Source organism: Podarcis filfolensis (genome assembly GCF_964270895.1).
Source record: "Podarcis filfolensis genome assembly, chromosome: 1".
Lineage (NCBI taxonomy): Eukaryota > Metazoa > Chordata > Lepidosauria > Squamata > Lacertidae > Podarcis > Podarcis filfolensis.
In genome coordinates this window covers 97,969,775-97,987,424 of record NC_139604.1, presented here as the reverse complement: position 1 = coordinate 97,987,424, position 17,650 = coordinate 97,969,775, and the positions used below count along the sequence as shown (strand labels likewise).

Sequence of the window (17,650 nt, the reverse complement as noted above, 5' to 3'; positions counted from 1 at the left end):
GGATGCAGCCAAGGAATCAGGGGCAATTGGCAGGCCCACTGGCCAGTGTGCCGGACGATCTCCAATCCTTGGATCAGCGTGAAACCGTGACCCTAGCTTGAGAAGCCTTCAGAAGCTGGGCACGCACACTCAGCAGAGTAAATAACGCTGCGCAACAGAAGTGGCAGGGAGAGGCTGTGTTGAGCATATTTATTCAGCATACATCAGGACAAAAGGAAAAACATGTCTTCTCCCCTTCAGGTCCAAAGCAAGCAGCGTAAGCAAAAGCTATACACAAACGGTAGTTCCCAGCAAGCTGTGCTGGAGTGTAAACAGACATGTGACACACAACAGTCTCATGCCTTTACCTTAAGGTGGAATGGAATATCCCAACAGAGAGGAGTGATTTACTCTGCCTGGCAAACTGTAGTGCTTTCACTTATGTAATGATTGCTGTAGCACTATGTTGAATTCTCCCAGCAGACTTCTGAATGCCAGCCACAGGAGGGAAGAGCGCTACTGCTGTGATAACAAGTTGTGGGATTAGATGGGCCTTTGGCCTAACCCAGCAAGATTCTTATGCTCTTATGTCATTACTGAGGGCCTTCTCCGTAATAGCACCCAGGCTGTGGAACTCCTAGATGCATCTGATATACCTTTTCACCTGTGTGTTTGCTGAACATTAATGTCTGAGTCATTGGTTTATTATTGCATTGGTTTTCTTTCCATCATACGCATTGTATTTGAACTTTTTAACGTACCCCTCTCTGGGACTGCTGCCGTACAGGAGAGCAAATAATAAATGTTTTAAATAAACAAAATTTAGCTGCCCCAGATAGAACAAATTTACAGCATCAAGTTTACCTATTCATACCCTTAGAACTACTGCAAACTAATCTTTCTTCCTTGTATACTTACATTTTTAAAAAGAAAAACCTATTGTCAAATGTAAGAAAAAAACTATATAGCTTATTATCAGAACCATTATACATCTCTTGAAACATTTGGGATTTGCAAGAGAAAAGATGATAACACAATTTGCAAGCTAGATGCATGTTCTATCAGCTCTTAAACAAAGCACTGCACAATAAATAATATTCTGTCAGGCTATATGTTCATTCCTTGCTTCGTGCATTAGCTGTGCTTATTCTATGCCACACTTTTATCGCTTTCTATTTTTATATTTTAAATCTATTAAGCAATGTCAACTTGAATTTCCTTTGAATAGTGCTGCAGGTTAGGTTTAAAAAAATAGGACAGTACAATCTTTGAGGGCTAACATTTATGTCAGCTAATTAATATGGATCAGTTGAGTTTTGCAAATATCTTTTTAAAAATGTTTGCGCATATGTGAGTCACCAATGGAAGCCTGATCTCTACTCACAAAGACAATGACAAAACTCTGCTAGCTTTTGTAAGAATAAAATGAGATCTGCAGCTATTTTGCAGCCCTGGCATATAGGTGTAAGAGGATTCTTTCTACAGCAACAGATCCAAGTGGTGGATCCATGCTGGACCACTTTGTGGGTTTCTCAAACCTGCTATCACACATACAAGCAGGGGAATTAATGGGAAGAATTTTCCAGTGTCCAGCTAATGACTTATGAATGATAGCATTATGAAGATCATGGTTATTCTGCCCAAAATACTTGTTCCTACATGCTCATCTTCTCTCTCCACAAGAAAGAACACACCATTCCCCCCCCCCCCATATCATGGGATAAGAAACTCTCCATTATATTCTGAGCTACTACCAATCTTAAAGGATTATGTCTGTGGAAGCAAATTCTTCACACAGAACTTGTCTCCTTTCTCTAACAGAATTTCTACTCATTAGCTCACTATGCATGATGTTGAGTCTCACCCTTTCATGTGTTTAGTAGTAATTTTCTCTAACTGCCACTAAACTTTATTACAAGCAGTGATCCTGATCCAGTTAACTGTTGCATACACATACATGAAGTATAGCATGGACATTAGGGTTGTGGTTTGCTGATCTTATCTTCTGGTAGCCCTCCTGCTACCTTTATCCTCTGAAACCAAAGATTTGGGGGGGGACTACAATGACACGGCAACTGTTGTTTCTTGACACATGTCTGATAACTATACTACTACTACTACTACTAATAATAATAATAATTTATACCCCGCCCATCTGGCTGGGTTTCCCCAGCCACTCTGGGCGGCTCCCAACAAAATCTTAAAATACAATAATTCATCAAATACTAAAAGCTTCCCTAAACAGGGCTTCCTTCAGATGTCTTCGAAAAGTTAGATAGTTGTTTATTTCTTTGACATCTGATGGGAGGGTGTTCCACAGGGCGGGCACCACTACCGAGAAGGCCCTCTGCCTGGTTCCCTGCAACCTCACTTCTCGCTGTGAGGGACCCACCAGAAGGCCCTCGGCGTTGGACCTCAGTGTCTGGGCAGAACGATGGGGGTGGAGACACTCCTTCAGGTATACTGGGCCGAGGCTGTTTAGCGTACAGTCTTAGGGTGGCATCATCACTGAAGTCCTTGGGCAGCTTCTTCCAATTCAATGAGCAAGTTTTCTGTACTATCATCAAAAATCTAAAACCACAAAATGGGTCCGATTTCTTTCTTTTTTATATATTGTATTTTAGCCAAAATCCAAAATAAATCTGTGATTAAATACCAAGCATTTGAAACACTCTAAATGTTTCCAAAAGCCCACTTTAAATGGGATGTTTGGCTGAGCCTGTTTGTGGAGCTAAGCTATTATGCCCTGGCACAAATGAAGACCTGATATGATGGATCTTTCACATTTCAATATTCCATGAGAAAAGGTCAGAAGTATGAGCAAGCCACAGGCAACAAGATTTATGGTGAATAAGCTTCTGGTGTCAGATTTGTCAAAAAGTATTTTTTTATGTGAGTACTGGCCCATTATTGGTTCACCACAAGCTACAGGTATTGTTTACACATTCATCTCTGATGCGCCGAGTAAATTACTACCAAGCTGCTGCTGTAAAGCGTTGCTAGGCCTATTTACTATGCATTTAAGTTCTAGTTCAGTTATTGTATTACTGTACTTTTTCATCTAATTGCCATTCAGTACACATACAGATTTCTCTCTGTGTATCTGACAAAACAGGCTTTAGCCCATGAAAGCTTTGGTTAAATTGGTCAGAGAGACTAAATTGATTAGGTTTTCAAGATGCCACAAGCCTGTTTGCTATTTTTGTTGCAACAGGCAAACAGGGCTACAACTCTGGAAACTGGTATTTTTTTGAGACGACTACAAATATGTATGTAGACAAGTCAGAAACTTACCTGCTTCTAGTGCCTCCATATCAATGATATCCTTTCGGTAGAAAGTTCTAAAACCCAAAGGAGTTGTGTCACCATCTCCTGACATCTTCTCTACTGCTTGCTTAAACATTTCCACCACGTCATGCAGGACACTGTCTAAGCTGATTGTAGATGTTGATGGTGAAGTCAGGTTTAAGGACATGGAAATAGCTGCACTACAAGATGGACAGGACTGCACAGCTTCACATTCAATTTGGAAGTTCTCAAGTGACCTCAGTAGCACAACCTTCTGCCTTTGCTGTTCCTCATCTACTGCTGCAATGACATGCCATTCAATAGAGGCAGCTCTGGGAAGGGAAGGTACCACTATCACAGCCAGTTCTCCATATGCTGCAGGCACATCATTATTCATGTCTTCATCTTCTGCCTAGAAATTAAAAGAGACTTGTCAGGGAACTGCCATCAGAACTGGGGCGGGAAACAGAGGAGCAGTTGTGTTACAGGGAGCCTCCGAAAATCTTGCGAAGCAGTTCCTCGTCCGGTGATGAGGAAAACCCCACCTCCAGTGGGGAAGAGGTGAAAGGACCAGAGGATGCTGGTGGGAGCCTCAGCACCACTTCTGGCCCACCCTGCGCAGAAGTCTAGAGCGCAAAGAGAGAAGGAAAAGGCTTTTATGCTGGAGGAGGTCCAGGAAACAGGCACTCCCGGATTCTGCTAGCGATTGAGTCAGACATGAACTTTGGGGTTCTACACTGTAAATAGTTTGCACCTAAATAAAACCTGTAAAAGACAGGTCGGAGTCCTGTCTGGTTACTCATGAGCAGCCACCCTTGCCATCTGACAAGACTACTCTTGAGTATTTAAAAGCTCTAGATTTTTTATTATTTTTTAAATGCTCCGCCTGCCCCTACAGAGAAAGTGCTTGGCATCTTGCCCAGTCCCAAGATGTCTGAGCTCCATCCCCAGACAAAGCAGGCTCCAAGGCTGATGAATCCTCTGCCAGCATGCCTGGAGAACTCACTGCAACCTTGAGTAATAATGATGGACTGTGTGCTGGTCCCTGATTTGAGAGTACAGGAACAAACTCATTCACACAATGCCCATAACTCATCCAACCTGGTGGGCACATGTTGAGATGTGCTGCAGGAAGCCACAGGGGCTATGGTGGAGGGGAGGGGTGAGTGTTGGGTTGCTGGGGGTCTAAGTTTCTTGTAAGCCAAAGGAGCAGGACGGCCTTGCAGCCTCTGTTGCCACAGTGATGAGAGGCTGCCCTGTCTGTTAGGGATAGGTGGAATTTATTTACACATATATCTTGTTCTTCAATTTTTTTTAACTTTTATATTCCTACCTTTTACTTTCTTTTGCATTTCTTGAGAGAAACCACATGCTAAGCAATGTTAATATTAAAAACTGAGGCTTCCTTTTGCCTGTCCATGTATTGGTAGCAACTTTTTGATATACCAATTTGCTTACATTGCAGTTCAGAATAGTAAATACGGCCCATTGTCTGACCCCTGAATGGAAAAATAATTACAAGTTAAAACAGTAATTTTACCTGGGGTCGATAAGGCCATAACACTCACTCTGCTTTCAATTCACATGCTCAATTTTCATCCACTCACTCTTGACTTCGAGAGGAAGGAATAATGACAGGTTGCAGACACTTTATTTCAAAATTCACTCACAAAGTTATTGACAAGCATTTTTCCTCCACAGCAAAGTCTCTGCTGCTTGACCCTCGTGAGCTGTTTACATGAAAAATGCACTTACATCTAGATTAACGATAGTGAAGTCTAATTCCACACCAAAACTTGTAGCAATTTCTTTAGCATGTCTGTGTTTGATATGGGAACAAAAATAGGGATAATTTGCCTCAAATTGCAGTCACTTCAGTCATAATAAAATCTCGCTGAGTAGTAGTACTGTTTGCTTTCAGTAGTTTCATTAGGTAAGCTGGGGCTGTTATTAAGGTACCAACACATAAATGTTATATTAGCACTTAACAGTAGCACAGAATTCTCCCTCCAGGAGATGAATTCTAACCTTGTCAATATAATTCTGCTTCCAGTACTGCAGAACAGTTTGAAAAGATGAATACTGGAGCTTTATGGTAGAGAAAAGAAGTCATGCTCATTCAGGCTTAAAGGCCACTTGGTTGGCCCAAGGTGCTGAGGTACTGTTTAGAAAATAAGTCTTAAAAAGCTGTCTCGGGTCAAGTCAAGCATTGAGACAAAACTTTCTGACTTTCTTGTACTTGTCTTAGGTTGTTAAATCAATTACTTTGTATTTCTGCTTGCCTTCAACTGCCATTTAGAATATGGAAAGAAATACACAGGAATTAGGCCAAGGCAAAAGTACAATTTCAAACTCAAACAAATGATCATCATTGCAAGTGAAAGACCATGCACCATGCGCCCACATATTCATGTAAGCGCACATTTTACGGAGGCCTCAACCTTTAAAGTATGGATTTGTGTGATGGAGCTTCCAGGAATTTAATTCGCCCCCACCAGTGCTGCAGAAACTCTTAGTCAAATGGCCTCCAACTTGTTTTAAAAAACAGAGAGGCTATTTTGCAGAAGAGAGAAATGTTTGAGAAACCGTTTCCAACTATATCTTGTTAGATTATTTTATTACTGAGTATCTCGGTCTCTCTCAACACAGAAATTATCCAAGCCATGCCTTAGAATTATGTAACTCAAGAAATGCTGCAAGTGCTACCAATGTTGCTGGCATGAGTACCAAGCCTGACAGATGTACATAATGATGCTCTTGAAAGAACAGCGATGGGTGCTCATGTTCTCATGATATTGCCTGTGCATTTTGCAGAATTTGAATCCTGCCCCTTTTTCTTCAGTGCAAATGTAATGACACTGAATACATTGTTCAGAGATTGCAATTGTGATGTGCATGGGTACAGTGACCACACCACCTCCTGCCATTCTCACCCTGGTCCAGTGGTCTCTGGTCTTAAAAAGGCAAGCACAGCTAAGGCTGAGAAAATGATAGCTGACTGGGCCTGATTGGATTCCAATGGCCAAAAATGCTCTCAAGTACACTTGCATTAAGGTTGCATCACTGATCAGGAATGCCTTTTATCAGCTTCACCTGTTGAAAAGGTTACAATCCTTTCTTAGGGAGAGATGCCAGAGCTCAGTGGTAGAGCACAATAGAAGTTTCTACCCCAGCATATCTACTTAAACCATCTCAAGGAGGGCTGCGAAGGACTCCCTCTCAAGACCTTAGCTGCTGCCAGTCAGAGTAGACTGAGCTATATGGATTCATGTTCTGATTGGGACCAAAACATGAATTATCATCCCCTGGCATGTAGGAGATTATGTATTGCATTCTCGACTACATGAAACACTATTCAGATGCCATGTCTGATGTACAATGTGGTTGGCTGATCTCATTACTTTCTCTAGTTTGCTAGAGGTTCCCTCGCTGCGAGAAGTGAGGTTACAGGGAACCAGGCAGAGGGCCTTCTCGATAGTGGCGTCTGCCCTGTGGAACGCCTTCCCAGCAGATGTCAAGGCAATAAACAACTATTTTACTTTTAAAAGACAACTGAAGGCGGCCCTGTTTAGGGAAGTTTTTAAATGTCTGATGCTGTATTGTTTTTAATATTTGGTTGGAAGCCGCCCAGAGGGGCTGGGGAAACCCAGCCAGATGGGCGGTGTATAAATGATTACTACTACTACTACTACTACTACTACTAATAATAATAATAATTTGCCTGCTTGGCACAATCCAAGCTGCTTCCTTGGGCCTCAACACATAAAGCTTCTTCCTTAACTAGCTCATATGTATCTTTTTTCTTCTTCTATTGAAGTTTTCACAATACAATTGAAAGAACAAGCTAATCTGCAAGAAATAAAGAAAATAATCTCATTCAGAATTGCTACAACCCACCAAGAGCAGTCATGATAATAATACCAAAAAAAGGCACTGGCTATGCACCTGATATCCAGTATATGAACTTGGGCTGCTTCTTTAAAAGATCACAGGTAGTGTGAATCAAAAGAACCTTTCCCTGGAGGTCTGTGAAAACCTCAGTTGTGCAGTATCTTCACAGGTGTTTTAAAACATTTCTGGTTCTGCAAGCATTAGACTAAAGGGCGATATATGAAAAGACTTCAGTAAACTGGGAAGATGCATGATATAATTTAGATTAAAAAGTATATAGTTCAACATTATTTTAAGACTCCCCTGCATTGCAGGGGGTTGGACTAGACGACCCTTGGGTTCCTTCCAACTCTTAAGATTCTATGATTCTGAGACTCGGAATGAGTCTGAATTTGAGATATGCGAGCAAGTGGTTTCATATGGACTATAAAATTCCTGTTCTTAATCAACACCTGGAGACGAAGAGTGGGATCACACCCACCATCACTGCTGCTCCATGGGTTCATCCAAAGATCTGAACAGAATTTACATGTACAAGTTGTATATGCACAAACTCTTTTAAACCTTTGGATCACTGCCTGGTAGCCAGGAGCAAGACAATAGAAATCCTGCCTCCCTGGTTGATTATCTACAGTTGGCAACCGCACGAACAGTGCTCTGGCAGATTTATAAACAACCCTACAGAATTAGATTCAGGCTGGTATTAAGTAAGCAGTTCCTTTTTTCTGAATACAGTGGTACCTCAGGTTAAGAACTTACGGTAATTCGTTCTGGAGCTCCGTTCTTAACCTGAAACTGTTCTTAACCTGAGGTACCACTTTAGCTAATGGGGCCTCCCACTGCCACCGCCGCATGATTTCTGTTCTCATCCTGAAGTAAAGTTCTTAACCCGAGGTACTACTTCTGGGTTAGCGGAGTCTGTAACCTGAAGTGTCTGTAACCCGAGGTACCACTGTATCTGCTTGGAACGTATGACCATCCTGTCATTAATGACCATTCGTTTTACATGAAGATCCTAAAAATTACTTGAGAGGTAACTGGGACACTATTTTGCTTCATCTTATTAGATGAATGTTCTACCACTGCAGCTTCTTGTACCACTATCAGCACTTCCACCAACTGATCCCTTAGTACCTATTTTCCAAATTGTTGTTGTTGTTTAGTCGTTTAGTCGTGTCCGACTCTTCGTGACCCCATGGACCAGAGCTCGCCAGGCACTTCTGTCCTCCACTGCCTCCCGCAGTTTGATCAAACTCATGCTGGTAGCTTCAAGAACACCATCCAACCATCTCATCCTCTGTCGTCCCCTTCTCCTTGTGCCCTCCATCTTTCCCAACATCAGGGTCTTTTCCAGGGAGTCTTCTCTTCTCATGAGGTGGCCAAAGTATTGGAGCCTCAGCTTCACGATCTGTCCTTCCAGTGAGCACTCAGGGCTGATTTCCTTAAGAATGGATACGTTTGATCTTCTTGCAGTCCATGGGACTCTCAAGAGTCTCCTCCAGCACCATAATTCAAAAGCATCAATTCTTCAGCGATCAGCCTTCTTTATGTTCCAGCTCTCACTTCCATACATCACTACTGGGAAAACCATAGCTTTAACTATACGGACCTTTGTTGGCAAGGTGATGTCTCTACTTTTTAAGATGCTGTCTAGGTTTGTCATTGCTTTTCTCCCAAGAAGCAGGCGTCTTTTAATTTCATGACTGCTGTCACCATCTGCAGTGATCATGGAGCCCAAGAAAGTAAAATCTCTTACTGCCTCCATTTCTTCCCCTTCTATTTGCCAGGAGGTGATGGGGCCAGTGGCCATGATCTTCGTTTTTTTGATGTTGAGCTTCAGACCATATTTTGCGCTCTCCTCTTTCACCCCAAATTGTAACTGAGTGCAATTGATCTCTGCAAGCTGGGGACTTCGTCCCACTGCTGCTGCTCACAATCAATAAAACTCTGCTCTCAATAAAACACTGTGCTATTCGCCTGTGTCCTTTCCTTGAAGAAGCCACAACGTATTTGTATTAATTTACAGATTATGAATGCTTCCGTTTTGGAAACCAGCAACAGAGCCAAGAACCTAGCGCTGATAAGAATCACCCAGCCTCCCCCAGTTTACAGGTTTATGCTATATTTTTCAACTGCTTAGTCTTTCTGTAGACTCGAGTTCAAGTAACAGTAGTGCGAAGAGCAGTGAAATGCTAGCTTGGATTCTTTTTCGTAGTCTCTTCTTTGCTAGGATGACACAACTGGTGCAGGAAGACTGTTCCCATGACAAACCCTGCTTTTAGCCAACCATTATCCCCCGCCTCCTTCCTCCTGCTTTCTAGCTATATGGCTCTTCAGTCCTTGTTCCTCTTGTACATAATGGTAGTCTCATCCTTTGAAATTCCACAGCAAATGTTAGATAATATGTTCAATTATTTAAAAGAAAACGTCCAAATTGCACCACCAGCTAAACTCAACCATAGAATTTTACTCACGGATATACAATAGCCTTGTTTCAGCAAACAACCTCAATGTATAACACTTAGCCATGTCATTTTTTTAAAGAGGAAGAATCCTTATGGAAACAAAATCTGGCAGTTTGCAAAAATGAATTCAAGCAGTTTCATGTAATACCTGCTCCTTAAGGACCCAAGGAAATGTTTATCTCTTTGCAATCAGTATTTCTTATTTGAAAATGGGAAACAACAGCATAACTACCTACATAATAAGATAGATTATAGAAAATCTGCTCTCAAATTTATATAACAGACCGAATGAGAAAAACACCTGGCGGCTTGAATCTCATGGATTTTATTTCTAAAACACTAAGCAATTTAAGTGCACTATCCTACAGCTTCTGCTATTCAGACAGACTGCTGTACACAGAAGAAACCTCTAATCAGGTGATCAATGGAACTAATAAAAACTGAATGCAGTGCTCTGAAAGGTCAGGGCAGGATTGTGAGTTTTAAACTTAGTTGCCTTTTCATTTGGAAAGCGTGACACCTGCTTTCAAAAACAACTGAACTTGGGAACTGTTTTCAAATGGCACAAACGGTTATTCTATATATTGCAGATAATTTGCAGAAATTGTAGGATAATGTACTTTCGGGATGCTTACAAGACAAGCTTGCAGATGTGACTACCAGGCAGACTCATCCACTGGAATAACCGAAACACTCAAGGGATTTATATGGTCCATTGATATAGCTGTGAATAAGCCGAGTTCTCTTTCTCTTTTCTAAAAGACTTTGACTTTTTCCTCTGCAGTTTTCCTAGTGGAATCTCTACTTTGCAAGTGACAAACCTATTGTTGGTAAGGATACTTTGTTCTGAAGCTTAAACCGGTGCACTCTTGTTATGCAGACACTGTGAGGAAACTTTCAAATGTATAATTTATAGGCTCATTAATCCTGTCACTATCATAATCAAAACTGCCACTGAAGATTTTTTTTTGAAAAACTGCAACTCCTTAAGGTAGCATTATCTTTCACTTTCATGATCCCATCACGTTCTTTATAGAACTAGCAATTCAGTATTCATTTTCTTTAATTTAGAATGGACCAAATGACAAAGAATCTCCATTTCCTTGGACAGCAAAAGTAGCAGACAGGTAATCTGTGCAAAAAAAAGTAGGGGGAAAAAGTAATGGGAGTAATTATTTAACAATCAAATAATTGTAAGCAAATGTAAATTCTGGCTTTTTAGCTGCCAAGAAAGTTTCAGGACGGGTAGTGTAGAAAAAAATGGCAGCCTTATTAAGTTTCCTCAAATTGCTTCCAGTTAACTCTATGAAGCAAGCATTTTTAATAGATGAGCATCTCCTCATATGTACTGAATACTATTGTAAACTTTTTCAATGCACAAACATTGGGGGGAAATCCTGGATTTGCATTGCCACCATACACGAACAACTTGCTACCAGGAAATTACTAGGAAATTATGCAGTGGCCATTTCTGAGTACAGTCAAACCTTGGTGTCAAATGGCTCTGTTTCTGAACGTTTTGGCTCCTGAACTCGGAAAACCTGGAAGTAAATGCTCCGGTTTTCGAACGTTTTTCGGAAGCCACATGTCTGATGCAGCTTCCACTTTAGTGCAAGAGGCTCTTGCAACCAATCAGAAGCTGTGCCTCGGTTATCGAACATTTCGGAAGCCGAATAGGCTTCTGGAATGGATTACGTTCGACAACCGAGGTTTGACTGTAATAGAGGCTGGGGCTGATGGAAGTTGTAGTCCAAAACACCTGGAGGGCACAGGGTGGGGCCTAAAGTTACTGGGCCTAAAGTTCACTTACATTATGGTAATAATAATAATAATAATAACAACAGTAATAATAGTAATAATAATAATTTTTTTATACCCCGCCCTCCCCAGCCAAGACCGGGCTCAGGGCGGCTAACACCAGGTATAAAAAACAATTGATTAAAATACAACTTAAAAAGAAGATTAAAATACAACATTAAAATGCAGCCTCATTTCAGTAGAAACTCATATCAAAAACTTTTTGGGGATGAAAACGTCAAATCTTCACCAAGGCCAACTATCCAGACTGGTCCTACGTGAGCCAGAAAAAAGCCAGGGAAGTCCCCAAATAGGAGTTCCATCACAGAAGGAGAAAGGAAAAAGGAAAGAAGGGAAGGGGATCAAGTTGATTCCAAGCCAAAGGCCAGGCGGAACAACTCTGTCTTACAGGCCCTGCGGAAAGAAATCAGATTCTGCAGGGCCCTGGTCTCATGAGACAGAGAGTTCCACCAGGTCGGAGCCAGTGTTGAAAAGGTCCTGGCTCTGGTTGAGGCTAATCTGACTTCCTTAGGGCTCGGGACCTCTAGGGTGTTGCTATTTATGGACCTTAAGGTCCTCCACGCGGCATACCGGGAGAGGTGGTCCCGTAGGTATGAGGGTCCATAACTTACGTTATGGTAGTGGTGCCAGGGCTGGTGCAGGACCATCTAGTCCAACCCTGGCAATGCATGAATATGCAGCTGGCCCATACAAGGATCACACCTGCAACTTTAGCTTTATTAGCACTAAGCTCTAACCAACAGAGCTAACAGGAAACTTACTCATATAATTAAATGCGTACATACAGATCACATACAGAAAAAATTAAAAATCTGCAAATATATCAGACTAGTAGAAAGAACACAAATAAATATACTGTTTGCAGAGCACTAAAATGTACATCAAACTGTATGTATTAGCCACTCGCTATCCTTAATCTTTTGAGTTCAGTGCTTGAACTTTGAAATCACAATAAGCAGAAGGCAGCCACCTTACTCATTATGGCCTATAATCTCCCTCGCTGACAGTCTTACATATTAAAATGGTCCTTCGTGCCACAATCCTTTTAAAGTATTCTCAGTGCTACAGAAATAATTTTGGAAGCAAAATATCTAAACAGTAAGCATAATAAAAATGAAACAGGTTAAAGCTTATTAGCAGCAGGAAGCAAATGTGGTAAAACTCTTGCCAGTTCCCCTACATTTCTTCCCCAGCAGGGACTTTCTGTCAAGCTGTGAGTTAGTTCTAGAGTATAATGCAGGCTGCTGTTAACAGCAATTGCACCTTCCTGCACCACAGCATTGTACTAAGAATTCACTTTGATTTTTGATTTCTCCCTTTGTAATAATAATGTTTAAAATATTTCCTGCAGAGCTAAAATGTAAAGTCAAGTACTGTATGCCAGTGAAACACAAGGATATGAAAATATGAAATTGATAAGAAAATAATTGCCATATTGAAAGGCTATTTTTCTTGCCAAACTATGGGTTCCTAAGACAAGATAAGAATAATGATTAAAGTTAAGATTCCTTGAAATACCTCTCAAACATACATAATTCAATATATCTGTTACAATGTGGAAGAAGCATAACTATTTAAGGAACAAAGCCATAAATTGATAGCAATATAAAGTAGAAGCAGATCACGTCTGTCGCATGGAATCTGATCACAGACTATCAGTCTCCAAGTTTTATTCTGTGTGGTGTCAAAAATACACTCTCTTGGAGGGAGACCGCTAAACTGAGTTAAGGGGGGTTTTAAGGCCAGAAATGGTCTAAATAATAAAAAGCAGATGCAAAGGTACGTTCAAATGATAAAAAGAGCCAACTTCACAATATTTAATGGATATATTTCATTGAAATGCTTTATTTCAATCCAGAGTGGAATTTTTTTAGATATCTGTAAAATGTCTTTGAAAGTATACTTAGCCTTCAAATTCATCCAAAAGTTGAGAGTTGAATGGCTACAATAAAATCTTTACTGCAATCTTAGGCTTCCCATAGAAACACAGACCGTAATTACCATATGCTAATACTAGTGCTGAACCAATCACTTCCGCTGCCTTCTTTTGGTCATTTGCAGCAGAGACATGCCTTATACATGCTCCAGGTGCTATGCAATACTTTCCCCCCTTCTTTCTAAGTTTAAAACCAGTGAGAAAAAAAATCCTTGGTCCCTTCCTTTAGTACAGTAAACCCCTGCTTGGCAGGGGGTTGGACTCGATGGCCCTTGTGGTCTCTTCCAACTCTATGATTCTATGAAAACCTTCCTTTAAAAAAGGCTATGGGTTTTTCCTACCCCACAGGGAGGAAGATTTGGTTCACCTTTAGCTAACATGTGGCATTTTGTTACTCCAGAACTTACTCCAGGCAATATAGTGCAGGTATTTAATATTTCTTTTTCTTTTCTTTTAGTAGCCCTTAGGATGGCAGAGAAAGAGACAGCGGTTTAGTCCAACATAGTCACAGTATTATGCCTGAGAGGAAATGCTGGCCATTTGAAATAAGAGAAAAGCAATGCCTTTGATTTAGAAGGCCAATAGGAGAGGGTCATAGTGCATGGGCAGAGCACCTGAGTTGCATTTAGGAAGTCCCAGGGTCAATCCCCAGGATCTTCAAGTAGGGCTGGGAGAGATCCCACCTGAAATCCTTGAATGCCTCTACTACTCAAGGCAGACAACACTGAGCTAGATGAACCAGTGGTCTGATTCAGCATAAGGCAGATTCTCATGCCTGAATTCATGGTGCGGGGGTGGGGAGAGGTCATTGTCACACTCTCGGATATTCAATACTTTCTCAAAAACTAACAGATATTCTATGACAAGTGCAACATTTATTGATATACCGTTTTTTCTGTGTATAAGATGATTTATTTATTTTTTACCGAAAAAGTATGTTAAAAAGTTGGGTGCATTGGTGGGAGGGGAGATTGGGTGCAGCCGTGAGCAGGAGATTTGCAGCGGTGCTAGGGCGGGAGTTTGCTGTGGCAAGGGCTGGTGCCGATAGTGTGTTGCTGCAGCAATCAGCAGTGCGATTGGCGGCTGCTTGCGTTGAGCAGGATGACGATAGGTTTATTTGGGTATGCGTGCGAGTGTAAGTGTCGGCCCTTTGTGTAAGCGATTTTTGACACCACCCAAAAAAGGTTAACAACTCTGGGAAATCCCCCCAAAGCTCAACAATTCTGTGCACCCCCCCCCCATTTTCTTAATACTGAGTCCCTCAAAATAGGGTGCGCCTTATACATGGAAAAATATGGTAACTAGTATAGAAATAGTCCAAATATGAAGTTGCAGGAGCAGCTTAACTAGTGCGCCTTATACATGGGAAAATATGGTAACTAGTATAGCAATAGTCCAAATATGAAGTTGCAGGAGCAGCTTAAACTTTGACAATAGGGGACGGCCCAGTCTTAGTACCACCACCATGGTGGACGTGAGTGGGGAACCATCTGCTTCATGACACCACTTCCGACTTGTGTGAGCTGTCAGTCTGCCAGCTCAGTTCAGAGGAGAGATGGGGCAGCAAGAGACAATGGTACAAGAAGTCAAAGTTCTGCCCATTAGCTGCAGACAAAATTTCATCACAATAACCAAGTTTGCCATAACTCAACATTTAGTTCCTCTTCTAGTCTCCTGTACTCCCACAAAAGGAGAATTCTGAAATACTGGGCATTAAATACAAAAAGAAAAGAAAAGCAAGAAAAGCTGTGAAAGGGCTATCTCCTTCCACATGTTCATAACTCTGACATCTGCCGGATGGACAATCATGAGGGTACCTAGGGGTGCGACCACAGCAACTCTCCTCAGTCTGGGCACAACCCGCCATTAGCATGCAAAGGAAAATCCCACACCCACTCTCTGATAACAGTGACATGTGGCTGAAGGTGTGGACAATCAGCTACAAATTCGCTCTTAAAAACTTTGGACCAAGCAGCAACTATAAACGGTTGGCCCAGAGGGAAGGTCCTTGGGTAATTAACCGCAACCTCTCACTATCACCAGCTTCCTGCCAGGAAGGAATGCAAGCCCTCAAAAGGAGTGCCAAGAAAGCTTGCCAGGTCCATTGGTTGTGACAAACACCCATGGTAGCAAAGGCTGCCGAAAGAGCTAATAGGCTCAGCAGTTTCCCATGTCAATCTCTAGACACTGGAAGCCAACATTTTAATTGCTCAACTGCAGTTTGTGTAAACTGAGGTTCCCATTGACCGATGACTAACCTATTGCAATGCTAAACTCAACATGCATCAGTGCTATGTTACTCATCTATTAGTACGTATCTGGACAACTTTTTTTATTTTAAAAAAATACCCGTTAGGCTTTATACTGAAAACTAAAGGCTTGTTGCTATAAATAACCAATTATGAGTACTATGCTAATTTTTGCAGGTCAACACTGCAGATCTATACAAAGCAAAATCTGCAGTTCTAGACTTACTTATCAGAGAGAAAGCCCAGCTGAGCTCAATAGGACTTCCATTTGAGTAGATCTGTTATAGGATTGCCCTGTAAGGCAGATATATATATTTATATATATATATATATATATATATATATATATATTTTCTCTTATTTTTTTCCAGACAGACCCACACACACACAAGAGTGAGTGGTGAGTGGGGGTTATGAAAACCCCAAATCACAAACAAGAGATCTGACAGAGTGCTATAAGAATGCATTATACAAGCCAAAAGCATTTATTCTGCTTCATGGATGAAGAAGAAAAACACAGAGCAGTTAAAGTGATTATTCACTGCTGAGCTGGCATACATGTTGCTGGGTCAGTGGCTGGCACTGTGTGCTGTGTGAAAGTTTAAAGCAGCATTAAAATAGCAGTAGTTCACATTCAAGTCACTGTAAGTATCCAGGCTTGAATGAGAGCAAAACAAAAAGGACCAGATATACTACTTTTGTATCTCACATTTCCAAAGCCCAATTATTTGGCAGTAAGCTCCTTGGAACTCGGTGTGGCTGACTTCCAAATAGAAGAGTTTTTAGTCAGGGTCCCTGGCATTTCAGAGTGGCAGGTAAAATTGACACAGATATAATCCAAAATGAGTAAATTAACAAGGTAAGCGGACACTGAGCACTAAAAATAAAGGAACAGAACATACTGAGCTCATGGGTAGGCAAGGCTGTGGAACTGTTTCTGGGGAGAAAAATCATCTTGAACTGTTCTCCCATAGCCTGGACACATCTTCTCTATTCCATAGCAAACATTATACAGACATGTTCTTACAGATCTGGGCAGATTCTCAGTAGGAGAGCAATGGTCTCCTTTCTTTGAAGCCCTTCAAGACCTCATTTCTTGAAATGGCAAAGTCAGGTGGTGAATGTTGAAAGAGGTAAGGCCATAACAGATAAAAAGAGAGATGTATCAGTATTTTCACTGGAAGTCTTACTACTGCAAAACTGCAAATTTAAGGATTTCTCAAAACACACCAGTGAGGACTGGGCATGCTCAGTAGCCAATGAGTGCCAGTTTGGGGGGAGAGACAGAGAGTATGCGGTGAGGGGAATAGAACACCTTGCTTCCCCTTGCTAGAGTAAATATAACGGTCTCCATTTTAGCAGGTATCAGGGAAATATTCACTATCTATTTTTTTTTTTTTTTTTTTAAATAATTTTTATTACGTTTCTTTTCATAATTTTGACAATTCAATACAATACAGAAAAACCCAAATACAAGAAACAATTTTTGATTTTTTTAACAAAAAAGAAAACCATTGGACTTCCCCACACCTTCCAGATCTGCGTTCTTTGTAGTAGCAATATCAGCAATTTGTTACCTTATTTCAAACCTTGTTGGAACTTTCCATTATTATGTACCCATATTCAGTATATTGTATCTTAACTTTGTTACCTTTTAAAATAAACATAAAATGTTTGATTCACATTGACTTCTTTTCTCATTTGTCATTAATTTTACCATTTGCTTAATCATATTTGCTAAAGCGTAACCTTTCCAAAAACATGCACTGTCTTAAAGTTCATACAGCTTATAGTATTTTTGCAAATAGTCTTTAAATTTTTTCCAATCCGCCTCGACTGATTCTTCATCCAAATCTCGGATTCTGCCGGTCATTTCAGCTAGTTCCATATAGTCCATCAACTGCGTCTGCCATTCCTCCAACGTGGGTAAATCTTGTGTCTTCCAATTCTTTGCGATGAGTATTCTTGCTGCTGTGGTAGCATACATAAACAAAGTTCTATCTTTCTTTGACACTTTCTGGTCT

General features: G+C 41.0%; 1 protein-coding gene across 1 annotated transcript in view; it reads right to left on the bottom strand.

The window, feature by feature from the left end:
- Window positions 1-17,650, bottom strand: part of DPH6 (diphthamine biosynthesis 6) — a 242,294-nt gene that overhangs the window by 47,433 nt on the left and 177,211 nt on the right. The window contains exon 14 of the mRNA XM_083614001.1: window positions 3,274-3,679. Coding sequence (XP_083470127.1) covers window positions 3,274-3,679 — 406 coding nt within the window. The remainder of the gene's footprint in view (window positions 1-3,273; window positions 3,680-17,650) is intronic.